General features: G+C 40.0%; 1 protein-coding gene across 1 annotated transcript in view; it reads left to right on the top strand.

Annotated features, from left to right (window-relative positions):
• Positions 1-12,611: 12,611 nt before the first annotated feature.
• The window catches only part of LOC139832985 (protein CHLOROPLAST J-LIKE DOMAIN 1, chloroplastic-like), a 31,236-nt gene continuing 26,400 nt past the window's right edge, over positions 12,612-17,447 (top strand). The window contains exon 1 of the mRNA XM_071822999.1: positions 12,612-12,799. Within this exon, the coding sequence (XP_071679100.1) occupies positions 12,612-12,799 (188 nt within the window). The remainder of the gene's footprint in view (positions 12,800-17,447) is intronic.

Raw genomic sequence — 17,447 nt, 5'->3', positions numbered from 1 at the left:
GGTGTTACCCTCAAGTTAGTTGAGGAAACACTTGGATTCAAGGGAGAGACCTATTATATATTCAAGTGGTTAAACCATCAATCCTTGAGAGAACTCTAAGTAATTACCTCAGGAATTCTCCTGGGATTTAATCTATTGAGACAACCATAGTAGGACCATCCAGGAAAATAAAATAGAAGTACTACACCCTATGTGATCAAGACAATACTTGATCTTAGAAGTGAGAAACTTAGATCATGAAAGATACTTTAGGAAACCAAACCTTTGATCATTACAAATTGGGTAATGATCATAAACCCTAAGAACTTGAGGTAAGGAGATTAAGAACAAGTGGATCATGCCTAATCCATGACCATGCTCTGGAGAAATAGGAGTATAATCCAAATGCTAATACTTATATGATCAGTAGATATTATTCATCACATGAAATCATGGGGAGATCAGTAGTAAGCAATCCTAGACTTATATTCCAACCTTAACTTGTGAATCACTTGGTGATCATAAGTAGAATCCTAACACATCAACATTCCATAGATTAAAGAACCTAAGCAAACCTTAGAGTTAAACTCTATACCTTATATAGTGAGGAACCATTAATCTATATGACCAAAGTTAACTATAAAAAGAACTATAACCAGTGTAGTTACTTTAATGATAAATTGGTGATAATAAAAGAAGTTAATTGGTAGAAGATAAAACCAATTCTCAAATCCTTAAGTAATTAGGGAAGCTCATGAAATATCCAGCAAGTAACCACCTTATCATGGTTAGGGGAGGTTAAACCCTAGCACATGCAATATGGTGTCATCCCATCTCTATAACCTAGAATTAAATCTCAACCTTAGTTTATGTATCACAATGGTAATCATAATGTAAACCCAGGCCACAATTGAGATTCCAACCAATTGCCATTAGGTAAATATCGTTAGAACCCTAATGGTTCATTAATTAAATACAATGTTTCAATTATAAAACATAAGAGCCACCTAATGCTAAATCCTATAAGTAAACCATATGTGTAGTGATCAACCATTTACCTTTGTAACCAAGATAAACCATGATGGAAACAATCCCTACTGAGATCCTTTCAAATGTAGTGATAGTATTAACCTTAACAAGGGGTTGTACTAGAAATGATAAAACCCTAATAAATATGTGCTCACATAAAATCATATGAAAGTGACAAAATCCTCAAATAGAAACCAAGCCCTAATAAAAACCCTAATAACAATCTCTAAAATACTTTGAGTTCAAAGTACCAACTCTAATACTTCAAACAGGTTGATACACAAAAAAAACATAAAAATAAAATGAGGATATAAATTCATGTTTAATTGCCATTTTGAATTAAACACAAGGATGTAATATAATTCAAATATAAAATACTTGTTCCAAAAGGAAAGAATGGTTTAACAATCACTGCTATACAACTTAATGGAAATAACAAAGTAAGAAACTTGCAATTAAAATTTGAATTAAAAACCAGAATTCAAAATAAGGAATAAAACAGAAAATGAATAAAAGAAATAAAGGAAGAAGGCTTACCTGGACTTACCTGCCGCAGCAGCCCAGCAAGAGAGGTCCAGAAGCAGCCCACCATCACCAGGCCAGCACAGCCCAACACCATCCCACGTACCCCTTCGACAGAAAAAAATAAAACGAAGTCGTCCTCATCCCCTCCGTGCACTGAGGCCACCGCAACGCCGTGTCTCTCTTCTCCCTCTCGCTGGCAGCTTCTCCTTCTTCGGCAGTGTGGCGTGGCGACCTCCACAGCGCCGTATAAAGGCCCCGAACGGAACCAGCTTCGAGCTCTTCTTCTTCCCCGCCCCATTTTTCCCCAATTCCGAAACCCTAGCAACCCTGCCTCCGACCATCGCCGCCGGTGGGGACCTCCCCTGGCCAAGCCGTGACCACCACTGTGATCGCCGACCTCGACATGGCCATCGTGCAGAAGGAATCGAGCCCTAGCGATCCGTAGCTTCTCCATTGAGCTCGTTCCCTCCGACGGCCGGAGCCATGGATTCCGGCGAACTAGACCTCCAGCGACCTCGCCGGCATGCCCGTCGTGCTCACGGTGAGCCCACGCACCTACTGAGCCACTTATTGCAGCAAATCGTCGCCCGTAGCATCTTCACTGCGTGTACCCGTGTCCGCCGCCGTTCGGCCTCGCCGGCGAGCGAGCTCCGGCGACCATTTTTGGGCGGCGCTGGCACCATAGAGTTCACCGCGGCGAGTTAAATCGATTGGCGTAGGAGATTTGCCCGGGGAAGCACCACACCGCCGGCGACCATCGCCACTGCCGCCGGTGAGGGCCATGCTTGCCACGTCGTGCCACCGTGGCGGTTGACGTGGACTAACCCCACCAGTCAGTGACTGTGTGGGTTAGGCAACCGGGTAACTCTAGTAGATTCTGTTTTTATTTCAATTCAATAATTACTGCAACTTTGAGAATTTATATAAAATTCATATTAACTCAGAAAAATACAAATAAGATATCAAAATTCTTAGAAAAGAAAAATCTATCCAATAAAAATATAAAATCAAATTTTTATTTTTAATAAAAATTCAATTATTTAATACTTGTTATTTAAGCTTTATTTATTAATTCCAAATTCAATAAAAATTCAAATATTGGAAAAACTTTTGAAATTAAATCAAAACCAGTAAGTAAATAAGGAAAACAATAAAATTAATTTTCCTTTACTATTAACTTATTAAATCATTATTAGGAGGATTTACAACCCTAAATAATAATTACCTTAATTATTAATTGTTTAAAAATAATAAAATGCCGAATTCAATATTATTTTTATTTCCAAGTTACTAATAACTTCAACTTTAAAATGAAGTTATTAATTATAGAACTATATGGTAGATATCAAACCCTAATTCCATATGGAATGATATTACAACCCTATCATTTCATGTGAAAACCAAAAACCTAATTCAATTAGAAACCCTAGTTCTATTATTACATGTGAACCCTAATTTGCTTCTAACCTAAACCCAAGGTTAGGACAGGTGATCTGAGTACTTTAATTCAAATCATAGAGCCACCATTAGCAACTAAAAGACATACCTATGTCTACATAAAATGTAGAACCCTATCACTAGCAATTTAGTATTCCATGTATGCATATCACTAAACCTAGTTGATCGAGTAGGGTTAACCAAGTGTAAACCCTAGATCCTAGTACCAAAACAATCATCCTTGTTTATCCCTATTTAGCATCACACCCTTGTGATGAACCCTCACAGTAACCATGATTGATGATTACCTTACATACCCTACTCCACTAAACCCTACTAGTGTTGGATACATATCAACCATTCTATTTAGGAGACAATCATTCCTTACTTAGTAAATCAAATAACAAACCCTAGATAATCTCAATCCTAATTGATATGCTTCTTATTATTTAAGAAGTATGTTCTTCAAAAGTTATTCTTTTGAAGTAAATAAAGAATCATCATCAAACCTGCCTAATAGAACCTATAGACAATAGCCATCTATCACCAGCAAAGTAGCATCAACCTTGATAGCACTCATGTATAATTAATTGCTTAGGATGCCTAGGCATAACTCCACCTGGTATTGATGAATCCAACCTTGTTTGGATCCATCTAATATCTACTCCAGAACCAATTAGAACCATAGTTAACCATAGAATCCACCAACCTAATTATCATACTTGTTCTTTAATTAAGAACATGTTCTTCAAAAGTTATTCTTTTGAAGTATATGATAATTAATCATTAACCATGCCATATAGTGTTAAAACTAACCACTGTTCTTTACTTGATAACATTATGCCAATTATCATTCTTTGTGTACTCAATTGATTATTATGCTTTATGACCTACCTGTTTATAATACCAAGTAATCCTACCTGAATAAGAACCTTGTTTGTGAATCACTCTAAAAGTGCAACACACCCTGAACTCATCATTACAACTCACTGATCCTAAATCATCGGGGTTAGGTCACGCTTAGAGCGATTGCATCTCATACTTATGCATTATTGCATCCTTGCCAATCTTTTAAACGTCGTCCTTACCGGACGATGATGCTATTTCAGAATTTGGAGTTATTGCGTATCGAAGACCTTGTCTGCATAATCTTGCAGTCAAGAAAGGCAAGTTCATCACTTGCTCATGTCATTTGAGTATCTTTATCAAATTACTTGCAAAGTACTATGATTATCACTATTGCATAAAAACCAAAACCACTATTTTCATAACTATGAATATGACTATGTGGTGGGCAATGGAACCATGGATTGTGTTGATATGGTGGAGGTTCCATTGCAAGGGTTTATATCCACCTAGGATTAAACAACAAATGTCGCCAGTGATTCTTGTGCCGTAATACCCGTGTTAACCATAAGATCTGGAATGGGACGGACTAGTCAATCGTATTTCCACCTCTTGTACATCAACGGATGCGCTTACCGTAGCAGTTGTATCTTGCGGAGCAACTTGTGGGTGGGGAACCCATTCTAAGTCCCCACGGTTATGCTGTGCATACCGTAGCGGTTGCGGCTTGCGGAACAACTTGAGGGTGGGGATCCCACTCTAATTCCCCACGGTAATGTGGTCTATGATGGGTTGCAGCTACCGGCGAAGGAGTTTGGTTCGATCCCAGACTGTTGTCGTGGTCGGGGTCCGTCCTTAAATGGTGTAAGTGGACCGACGAGGACCCAGGGTCGGGGTTTGCAACAAAGGGTGGGTGTGCGAGGTAGCGGAGGAATATGATTGGCTTATGGGTAAAGCAACACACCTCTGCAGAGTGTAATGAATCGTGACCTGTCACTCCCTGTTCCGGGATTTGGAACTGCGAACGCTGCCGGAAAGGAGCTCCATGAAGTTCTAGTAAACCGGTGAAGGCTGACGGACATAGTTCTTCTGAATAAAAGCAACATTTTGAATAAATGGTTATGAAAACTTGCATTGGTATTAGACTTTCTGGTCTAATGCTGTAGCTAGTGCATTAAACACTTCTTTCCTATAATGAACTTGTTGAGTACGCTCGTACTCATCCCACTCTTAAATCCCCTGCTTAGATATGGAGGCATCGAAGGAGGATCTACAGTGCAACTCGAAGGCCGAGGATTCAACAACTACTTCAAGAAACAGGACCCTGTCAGAGGAGTCAGATACCACATCCAACAAGGAGAAAACCTAGTTTAGCCATAGAATGGAACTAGCTTCCTAAACCTAGCTCCTTCTTAGCTAGAATCTATTCATAGCCTCTGTAGCTAGTCAAATACTCTACAAATAGAGTTCGTGATAGGATTAGACTACGAGTCGCTCTTCTGGAGTTTATTTGCAGATTACCTCATTGTAAAGTAGGAGGCTGTGATGATCTTATGTAACAGAGTCAATGTTGTAATTCTATAGACATGCCTTGGACCCGCATATGTTTCTATTGTACCAATCTGAGCGATATAATACTAGTGGAACGGTGTTTCATTGGTGTTATATCAGACTTGCATACTACACCATGCAGTGGTATGCCGGGTCACCACAGACAATGAAAGGGAACGATCGATTGATGGCAGTGGAGACCCCCTCTCCTCGATTCCTTCAACGAGGATGCTCCCTGAGGCATGGCGCTTCTCCTCGTCCACTTCATTGACTCCGGGGTGCCCCCAGTCGACGGCGTTGTGCTCGACACCGGTGACCTGGCGTAGATGAATGCGAGAGTGATACGTCTCCGACGTATCGATAATTTCTTATGTTCCATGCCACATTATTGATGTTATCTACATGTTTTATGCACACTTTATGTCATATTCGTGCATTTTCTGGAACTAACCTATTAACAAGATGCCGAAGTGCCGATTCTTGTTTCTGCTGTTTTTGGTTTCAGAAATCCTAGTAACGAAATATTCTCGGAATTGGACGAAATCAACGCCCAGGGTCCTATTTTGCCACGAAGCTTCCAAGTCCGAAGAGGAGACGAAGAGGGGCCACGAGGGGCCACACCCTAGGCGGCGCGGCCCCCTTGGCCGCGCGGCCCCGTGGTGTGGGGCCCCCGTGCCGCCTCTTGACCTGCCCTTCCGCCTACAAATAGCCTCCGTCGCGAAACCCCCAAGATCGAGAGCCACGATACGGAAAACCTTCCGGAGACGCCGCCGCCGCCGATCCCATCTCGGGGGATCCAGAGATCGCCTCCCGGCACCCTGCCGGAGAGGGGAATCATCTCCCGGAGGACTCTACGCCGCCATGGTCGCCTCCGGAGTGATGTGTGAGTAGTCTACCCCTGGACTATGGGTCCATAGCAGTAGCTAGATGGTTGTCTTCTCCCCATTGTGCTATCATTGTCGGATCTTGTGAGTTGCCTAACATGATCAAGATCATCTATCTGTAATTCTATATGTTGCGTTTGTTGGGATCCGATGAATAGAGAATACTTGTTATGTTGATTATCAAAGTTATATCTATGTGTTGTTTATGATCTTGCATGCTCTCCGTTATTAGTAGATGCTCTGGCCAAGTAGATGCTAGTAACTCCAAGAGGGAGTATTTATGCTCGATAGTGGGTTCATGTCTCCGTGAATCTGGAGGGGTGACAAGAACCTCTAAGGTTATGGATGTGCTGTTGCCACTAGGGATAAAACATTGGTGCTATGTTCAAGGATGTAGTCACTAATTACATTACGCGCAATACTTAATGCAATTGTCTGTTGTTAGCAACTTAATACTGGAGGGGGTTCGGATGATAACCTGAAGGTGGACTTTTTAGGCATAGATGCAGTTGGATGGCAGTCTATGTACTTTGTCGTAATGCCCAATTAAATCTCACTATACTCATCATGATATGTATGTGCATGGTCATGCCCTCTTTATTTGTCAATTACCCAACTGTAATTTGTTCACCCAACATGCTGTTTATCTTATGGGAGAGACACCTCTAGTGAACTGTGGACCCCGGTCCAATTCTCTTTACTGAAATACAATCTACTGCAATACTTGTTCTACTGTTTTCTGCAAACAATCATCTTCCACACAATACGGTTAATCCTTTGTTACAGCAAGCCGGTGAGATTGACAACCTCACTGTTTCGTTGGGGCAAAGTACTTTGGTTGTGTTGTGCAGGTTCCACGTTGGCGCCGGAATCCCTGGTGTTGCGCCGCACTACATCCCGCCGCCATCAACCTTCAACGTGCTTCTTGGCTCCTACTGGTTCGATAACCTTGGTTTCATACTGAGGGAAACTTGCTGTTGTACGCATCACACCTTCCTCTTGGGGTTCCCAACGGACGCGTGTTGAACGCGTATCAAGCAGCTTTTTCTGGCGCCGTTGCCGGGGAGATCAAGACACGCTGCAAGGGGAGTCTCCACTTCCCAATCTCTTTACTTTGTTTTTGTCTTGCTTAGTTTTATTTACTACTTTGTTTGCTGCACTAAATCAAAACACAAAAAAGTTAGTTGCTAGTTTTACTTTATTTGCTATCTTGTTTGCTATATCAAAAACACAAAAAAATTAGTTACTTGTTTTACTTTACTTAATATCATACATGTTTTTATTTCACTAGTTAAGCATAATGAAAAACAACAAAAATATGAGAGATCTTTATGAACTTTATCTTGAATTAGGACATGATGTGTTTGAAGAGAGAATTAAAAAACCCATGGAACTTTATATGCATGCTAATGGGAATGTTATTACTATGAATGCTTTGAACACCATTGTTGCTAATGCTATGGAAAATTCTAAGCTTGGGGAAGCTGGCTTTGATGAGCATGATCTTTTTAGTCCCCCAAGCATTGAGGAGAAAATTTTCTTTTATGATTACAATATGCCTCCTATATATGATGATAGCCACTTTGTTGAATTTGCTCCCACTACAACTAATAAAATTGATTATGCTTATGTGGAGAGTAATAATTTTATGCATGAGACTCATGATAAGAATGCTTTATGTGATAGTTATATTGTTGAGTTTGCTCATGATGCTACTGAAAGTTATTATGAGAGAGGAAAATATGGTTGTAGAAATTTTCATGTTACTAAAACACCTCTCTATGTGCTGAAATTTTTGAAGCTACACTTGTTTTATCTTTCTACGCTTGTTGCATTATGTTTCTTGAACTTGTTTATTTACAAGATTCCTCTTCATAGGAAGAATGTTAGACTTAAATGTGTTTTGAATTTGCCTCTTGAAGCTCTCTTTTGCTTCAAATACTATTTCTTGCGAGTGCATCATCAAAACTGCTGAGCCCATCTTAATGGCTATAAAGAAAGAACTTCTTGGGAGATAACCCATGTGTTATTTTACTACAGTACTTTGTTTTTATTTTGTGTCTTGGAAGTTGTTTACTACTGTAGCAACCTCTCCTTATCTTAGTTTAGTGTTTTGTTGTGCCAAGTAAAGTCGTTGATAGAAAAGTAAGTACTAGATTTGGATTACTGCGCAGTTCCAGATTTCTTTGCTGTCACGAATCTGGGTCTACCTCCCTGTAGGTAGCTCAGAAAATTAAGCCAATTTACGTGCATGATCCTCAGATATGTACGCAACTTTCATTCAATTTGAGCATTTTCATTTGAGCAAGTCTGGTGCCATTTTAAAATTCGTCAATACAAACTGTTCTGTTTTGACAGATTCTGCCTTTTATTTCGCATTGCCTCTTTTGCTATGTTGGATGAATTTCTTTGTTCCATTAATGTCCAGTAGCTTTATGCAATGTCCAGAAGTGTTAAGAATGATTGTGTCACCTCTGAATATGTTAATTTTTATTGTGCACTAACCCTCTAATGAGTTGTTTCGAGTTTGGTGTGGAGGAAGTTTTCAAGGATCAAGAGAGGAGTATGATGCAACATGATCAAGGAGAGTGAAAGCTCTAAGCTTGGGGATGCCCCGGTGGTTCACCCCTGCATATTCTAAGAAGACTCAAGCGTCTAAGCTTGGGGATGCCCAAGGCATCCCCTTCTTCATCGACAACATTATCAGGTTCCTCCCCTGAAACTATATTTTTATTCCATCACATCTTATGTGCTTTGCTTGGAGCGTCGGTTTGTTTTTGTTTTTTGTTTTGTTTGAATAAAATGGATCCTAGCATTCACTTTATGGGAGAGAGACACGCTCCGCTGTAGCATATGGACAAGTATGTCCTTAGTTTCTACTCATAGTATTCATGGCGAAGTTTCTCCTTCGTTAAATTGTTATATGGTTGGAATTGGAAAATGATACATGTAGTAATTGCTATTAATGTCTTGGGTAATGTGATACTTGGCAATTGTTGTGCTCATGTTTAAGCTCTTGCATCATATGCTTTGCACCCATTAATGAAGAAATACATAGAGCATGCTAAAATTTGGTTTGCATATTTGGTTTCTCTAAGGTCTAGATAATTTCTAGTATTGAGTTTGAACAACAAGGAAGACGGTGTAGAGTCTTATAATGTTTTCAATATGTCTTTTATGTGAGTTTTGCTGCACCGGTTCATCCTTGTGTTTGTTTCAAATAAGCCTTGCTAGCCTAAACCTTGTATCGAGAGGGAATACTTCTCATGCATCCAAATACTTGAGCCAACCACTATGCCATTTGTGTCCACCATACCTACCTACTACATGGTATTTTCCGCCATTCCAAAGTAAATTGCTTGAGTGCTACCTTTAAAATTCCATCATTCACCTTTGCAATATATAGCTCATGGGACAAATAGCTTAAAAACTATTGTGGTATTGAATATGTAATTATGCACTTTATCTCTTATTAAGTTGCTTGTTGTGCGATAACCATGTTCACTGTGGACGCCATCAACTACTCTTTGTTGAATTTCATGTGAGTTGCTATGCATGTCCGTCTTGTCTGAAGTAAGAGAGATCTACCACCTTATGGTTAAGCATGCATATTGTTAGAGAAGAACATTGGGCCGCTAACTAAAGCCATGATCCATGGTGGAAGTTTCAGTTTTGGACATATATCCTCAATCTCAAATGAGAAAATTATTAATTGTTGTTACATGCTTATGCATAAAAGAGGAGTCCATTATCTGTTGTCTATGTTGTCCCGGTATGGATGTCTAAGTTGAGAATAATCAATAGCGAGAAATCCAATGCGAGCTTTCTCCTTAGACCTTTGTACAGGCGGCATAGAGGTACCCCTTTGTGACACTTGGTTAAAACATGTGCATTGTGATGATCCGGTAGTCCAAGCTAATTAGGACAAGGTGCGGGCACTATTAGTACACTATGCATGAGGCTTGCAACTTATAAGATATAATTTACATGGTACATATGCTTTATTACTACCGTTGACAAAATTGTTTCATGTTTTCAAAATCAAAGCTCTAGCACAAATATAGCAATCGATGCTTTTCCTCTATGGAGGACTATTCTTTTACTTTCAATGTTGAGTCAGTTCACCTATTTCTCTCCACCTCAAGAAGCAAACACTTGTGTGAACTGTGCATTGATTCCTACATACTTGCTTATTGCACTTATTATATTACTCTATGTTGACAATATCCATGAGATATACATGTTACAAGTTGAAAGCAACCGCTGAAACTTAATCTTCCTTTATGTTGCTTCAATGCCTTTACTTTGAATTATTGCTTTATGAGTTAACTCTTATGCAAGACTTATTGATGCTTGTCTTGAAGTACTATTCATGAAAAGTCTTTGCTTTATGATTCAGTTGTTTACTCATGTCATATACATTGTTTTGATCGCTGCATTCACTACATATGCTTTACAAATAGTATGATCAAGTTTATGATGGCATGTCACTCCAGAAATTATCTATGTTATCGTTTTACCTGCTCGGGACGAGCAGAACTAAGCTTGGGGATGCTGATACGTCTCCGACGTATCGATAATTTCTTATGTTCCATGCCACATTATTGATGTTATCTACATGTTTTATGCACACTTTATGTCATATTCGTGCATTTTCTGGAACTAACCTATTAACAAGATGCCGAAGTGCCAGTTGCTATTTTCTGCTGTTTTTGGTTTCAGAAATCCTAGTAACGAAATATTCTCGGAATTGGACGAAATCAACGCCTAGGGTCCTATTTTGCCACGAAGCTTCCAGAAGTCCGAAGAGGAGACGAAGAGGGGCCACGAGGGGGCCACACCCTAGGGCGGCGCGACCCCACCTTGGCCGCGCGGCCCTGTGGTGTGGGGCCCCCGTGCCGCCTCTTGACCTGCCCTTCCGCCTACAAATAGCCTCCGTCGCGAAACCCCCAGTACCGAGAGCCACGATACGAAAAACCTTCCAGAGACGCCACCGCCGATCCCATCTCGGGGGATCCAGGAGATCGCCTCTGGCACCCTGCCGGAGAGGGGAATCATCTCCCGGAGGACTCTACGCCGCCATGGTCGCCTCCGGAGTGATGTGTGAGTAGTCTACCCCTGGACTATGGGTCCATAGCAGTAGCTAGATGGTTGTCTTCTCCCCATTGTGCTATCATTGTTGGATCTTGTGAGCTGCCTAACATGATCAAGATCATCTATCTGTAATTCTATATGTTGCGTTTGTTGGGATCCGATGAATAGAGAATACTTGTTATGTTGATTATCAAAGTTATATCTATGTGTTGTTTATGATCTTGCATGCTCTCCGTTATTAGTAGATGCTCTGGCCAAGTTGATGCAAGTAACTCCAAGAGGGAGTATTTATACTCGATAGTGGGTTCATGTCTCCGTGAATCTGGAGGGGTGACAAGAACCTCTAAGGTTATGGATGTGCTGTTGCCACTAGGGATAAAACATTGGTGCTATGTTCAAGGATGTAGTCACTAATTACATTACGCGCAATACTTAATGCAATTGTCTGTTGTTAGCAACTTAATACTGGAGGGGGTTCGGATGATAACCTGAAGGTGGACTTTTTAGGCATAGATGCAGTTGGATGGCGGTCTATGTACTTTGTCGTAATGCCCAATTAAATCTCACTATACTCATCATGATATGTATGTGCATGGTCATGCCCTCTTTATTTGTCAATTGCCCAACTGTAATTTGTTCACCCAACATGCTGTTTATCTTATGGGAGAGACACCTCTAGTGAACTGTGGACCCCGGTCCAATTGTCTTTACTGAAATACAATCTACTGCAATACTTGTTCTACTGTTTTCTGCAAACAATCATCTTCCACACAATACGGTTAATCCTTTGTTACAGCAAACCGGTGAGATTGACAACCTCACTGTTTCGTTGGGGCAAAGTACTTTGGTTGTGTTGTGCAGGTTCCACGTTGGCGCCGGAATCCCTGGTGTTGCGCCGCACTACATCCCGCCGCCATCAACCTTCAACGTGCTTCTTGGCTCCTACTGGTTCGATAACCTTGGTTTCATACTGAGGGAAACTTGCCGCTGTACGCATCACACCTTCCTCTTGGGGTTCCCAACGGACGCGTGTTGAACGCGTATCAGAGAGTTTGAGAGCTGGAGAGAGAGTGAGAAGAGGTGGTGCGGAACTAGGGTTGGGAGTAGCTTCTGCCTGTCTATTTATAGAGCTCGAGGTGGTCGGAAACGTTGTCTCGCCGGCGACAGAGGTGGAGATGCTACGACAGCGACGCACACGGTTCAAGCACGAATGTTGGCGAACTTTGGATCACACGGACTCGGTGCAACTTCAATTGAGCGTTGGGCATGGTCTTGGCGTCCAGAGTCATCCCTATCGGCAGCGACGAGGTGGCCAGGAGGCTCCAGTGTGCTGTCGACGCCGGGGAGGAAGACGAAGCCCCTTTTCTTCTGTTCGATATCGTTTCGTGGCATGGGCTGGTTCTGGTTTGCTTGGGACAAGTTGGTGGGCTGCGTTGCTGGGCTCGGCCGAACAGGTAAGCCTGGTAAGCCTCTCTCTCTCTATTGTCTTTTCTGTTTTTATTTCATGTTTTCTATTTGTTATTTGGATTCAAATTTGAACTCTATTTTGCTTTGCAGGTGCCAAATATTTTATTATCAATATACTTGATACTATTACTTACTGCCTAGTGTTGCTTTTAAAATAAATATTTAATTTATGATTAGATGAATATTGTGTGAGGTTTAATGAAAATAGACATGGTCCCATGTTTTTATTTTAGTTCATTCTAATTTAGGGACCAAATGTATTTAGGTGATTTGAATTTTATAACCTATGCATGGGGAACATATTATATTTTGCTAGTGCTAAACAATAGTGATTATGCACATATAGATTAATTATGGATAGGGTTTAACAAATGGTAAAGGTATGGGATTGGTTCATGATTTTATGTGTATGATTGTTTCTAAGGTTTGAGAAAATGGTGGATTAAACTCTATAATTACTAATCTTGCTTAGCAACTTCTAGCTTGGATTATACTTGTGATCCATGATACACAAGTTATGACAATATTTTATGTGGATATGATCCCATATGAATGGGTTTAGGGTTTTGCTTAAGCCTCACTAAACTAAAGTATAAATAGGCATGAGGTATGGCATGGTTCTACTTATAATTCAAAAGGGATATTTGAATTGGTATTCAAATGTGATCTTAGGGTTTTAGTTGTGATCACCCAAGTGATACACAACGAAGAATTGGAATATGGGCATAAGCTAGGTTATGTTTAATTGACTAGGGTTATTCCTCCTTACTTAGGTAGAAATCTTGTATCAAAGCAATACTAGGATTGTCTCTAGTGTTTGTATAAACAAGGTTTAGGTTTAATGCCATTACTCCTCCATACAAGGCATGAGGATTGGTTTGGGGTTAACTACTAATGATATACTTATTATTTTATGTGATAGATGAGATCTATTACTCATATGGGTTTAACTTATCATTTATATCTACAAGGTATAGTCATGCATTAGACAAGATCCACTCATTCCTCACTAATCCCTCTTTATTATTCCTCTCATGACACTCATCCTAGATTCTTAGGGGTTTATAATTAATACCAAGTTGTGATGATTATGGAATTGGTTTCCTAAGGTATTGCTATTGGAATAGGGTTCTCACCTCCAAGATCAAATATTGACTTGAATAACTAGGTTTAGTACTTCTCTAGTATTCTTGTATGAACATGGCTATGGTTATTATTATAACTTCTCTCACTTATCAATCTTTTGGAATATCCTAAGGTCCTACTCAAGAGATGATGATATGATCCTCTAAATATATGGTTTGCCTAGGAATTCTACCTTGGTATCTTCTTAAGCTTGTTCTTCAGGAAATATGATAAACCTGCATCTTGTGGTATGCCTCCAGGAAATATGACAACGGCGTGGTGACGATGGTGGTGGAGATCTCTGGCAGGGCTTCGCCTAAGCACCGCAGGAGAAGGAGGAGGAGGGAGTAGCTAGGGTTTGGGAGAGAGGGGGGCTTGGGGCGCCGGCCAGGGAGCCCCTTGGTGGTGCGGCCAAGGTGTAGCCAGCCCTCTCCCTCTCCCTCTCTTTATATAGGTGGAACCCCCAAGGGTTTTCCCAAAATCCGAATAAGAGTCCAACTCAAAACCTTCCATATGGGTGAAACATAGGGGAAGTGGGACTCCTCCCTTTCCTTCCCCTATGGCCGGCCATGGAGGTGGAGTCCACCATGGACTCCACCTTCCCCTTTGGCTGGCCGGCTAGGGTTGGTGGAGTCCATCCGGGACTCCACCTTCCATGGTGATTTCTTCCGGAAGGTTCTAGAACATTCTAGCGCCTTCCATAAATGCATCGGATCATTTCCAAACTTGGAAAGTGACTTCCTATATATGAATCTTATTCTCCGGACCATTCCGGAACTCCTCGTGATGTCTTGTATCCCATCCGAGACTCCGAACAGCATTCGAACTCCATTCCATATTCCATATCTACTTAAAACAACATCAAACCTTAAGTGTGTCACCCTACAGTTCGAGAATTATGCGGACATGATCGAGACTCCTCTCCGATCAATAACTAATAGCAGGACCTGGAGATCCATAATAGCTCCCACATATTCAACGATGACTTCGTGATCGAAAGAACCATTTACATAAAATAACAATTCCCTTTGTCTCGCGATATTTTACTTATCCGAAGTTTGATCGTCGGTATCTCCATACCTAGTTCAACCTCGTTACCGATAAGTACTCTTTACTCGTACCGTGATATGATATCCCTTGTGAACCAGTCGCTTGCAAGCTAATTGGATGTCATTCCACCGAGAGAGCCCAGAGTATATATATCCGTCATTAGGATGGACAAATCCCACTATTGATACAAGTGCCTTAACCCTATACTTCCCGAACACTTAATGCCACCTTTATAACAACCCATTTACGCAGTAGTGTTTGGTGTCATCAAAGCATCCATCCGGTGTAGGAGATTAACATGATCTCATGGTCGAAGGATTATGTTACTATGCATATTAAAGCTTGAAGCATAAAGAACTAAATGACTTGATCATATGCTATGCTTACTATGGGTGTATGTCCATCACATCATTCACCTAATGATATAACCTTATTATTAATAACATCCAATGTTCATGATCAACAAACCATGATCATCTATTAATCAACAAGCTAGTTTAAAAAGAGGCTTACTAGGGACTCCTTTATGTTTACAAAACACACAAGTATTAATGTTTCCGGTTAATACAATTATAGCATGGGATGTAAACATTTATCATCAACACTAAGATATAACAATAAACACTTTTATTATTGCCTCTTGGGCATATCTCCAACAGTCTCTCACTTGCACTAGAGTCAATAATCTAGTTTACATTTGTAAAGATATAACACCTTGGCCTTCTGGTGCTTATCATGTTTGCTTTTGGGAGAGGTTTCAGTCCACCAATCTGACATACTCAGAAACGTATGTATTTTGCAATTCATTTGTGTCTCTACGCATTACTCAGTTTTTCAAAATGAGTCAGCATCAATCGTATATGTTTGGTCTTCTGGTGGAACCTTAATTCCGCGGTCTGAAGTATGTTACCAATATTGTCACATACAATATAGCTTCATAGTTCTGACACTACCGAAACTACACCAAGTTCTCAAAGAACTCTTTGACTCAAAACACCTTTGGTCATTGTCAAAACAATGAAATACTCTGCCTCCGTTTGTAGAATCCGTCACAATATTTAGAACTTATCTAAATATAGCATAGATTTTTCTAGACCATTGTGCTACCTTTTAATGAACACATTAGCTTAATTGAGATTGAAATTCATTTTTATATGTGACCAAACTAATATCGGTGTAACACCTTACATCGATTCATTTGTCATTACCCCATATAAAACATACATATTTATATCCTCGGCTCTGACAAAGCACTCAGGGATATTCTTACTATCGTCCAATGATCATCATATGAATCATTCTGATATATATATGCTCATAACACCTTAGAGCACATGACATCTGATTGTGTACATATTATTCAATATCTAAAATCACTCATGTGTTTTTACTCATTGAGTGTCAAATACACTCAAGTCTTGTTTAAACCTCCACATGGAAAAGAACACTTCCTTAACGTTTTCATATTGAACTACTTCAATATTCATTCTATGTACTTTGACTTTAAACTTATTATACGTTTCAATCTATCTTCATAGATCTTGACGCTAAATATGGTTTTAGTCCATATCCTTTCATTGAAGTTGATTTTCAATGAAACCTTCTAATCATATCAAGTACATGATTACATTATTTATAATCAACGATATGTCATCTACATAAAGTATTATAAATATATCTCAGCGCCCCCACTTAATTTCTTGCAAATGCAAGCTTCTTCATCGTTTCTGATGAAATCATAACTCTTTGATCATTTCATCCGGTGAAGATTCCAACTCCGTGATACTCACTTCATCCAGTGAAGTTTGTATACCTTTTTAGTATTCTACGGACAAGCAAAACTCTCAGTTGTATCTTGTATACACCTTTAATACACACTTCTGTTAAGTAATGTATTTTGCCATCCTACTAGCATATCTCATAAAAGAAATATGTAGCGATTACTAGAACAATCCACATAGACTATAAGCATCGCTGCTGAAGATCTAATCTTATCGCAGTCAACTCTTTGAACTTTTTCATAAACAATCTTTTGACAAGTCGAGCTTCTTCAAGGATATTATATCCAAGTCTATTAATTTTATAGATCCATTTACTTTCAAAAAGTATTTATTTCTTCAAAAGGTTTACCAAGCTCCAAGCTTGATTTAGATACTATCTTGGATTTCATGGCTATTAGCCATTTTAACGGAGTCAGGGCCCATCATAGCTTCTTTGTATGTAGTTGGTTTACGATTGTTCAAAATAAATCATTTGTTCACAAATCATTTATTTGATCACAAATTAAACCATACCTACAAGATTCAATAGGTACTTCGATCTTCATGACTATAACACTTTGTAGACATGGGAGCCATGATCGTCGTGGCTGCTTCCGGAACCACTTACGATGTTGCGCTACTCTGATCATCATGCTCAGGTTCATCAACCTTATCAAGTTTCATTGTCCTTCCACTCAAA

Source organism: Lolium perenne, chromosome 1 (genome assembly GCF_019359855.2).
Source record: "Lolium perenne isolate Kyuss_39 chromosome 1, Kyuss_2.0, whole genome shotgun sequence".
NCBI lineage: Eukaryota > Viridiplantae > Streptophyta > Magnoliopsida > Poales > Poaceae > Lolium > Lolium perenne.
This window is presented reverse-complemented; position numbering and strand designations above follow the sequence as displayed.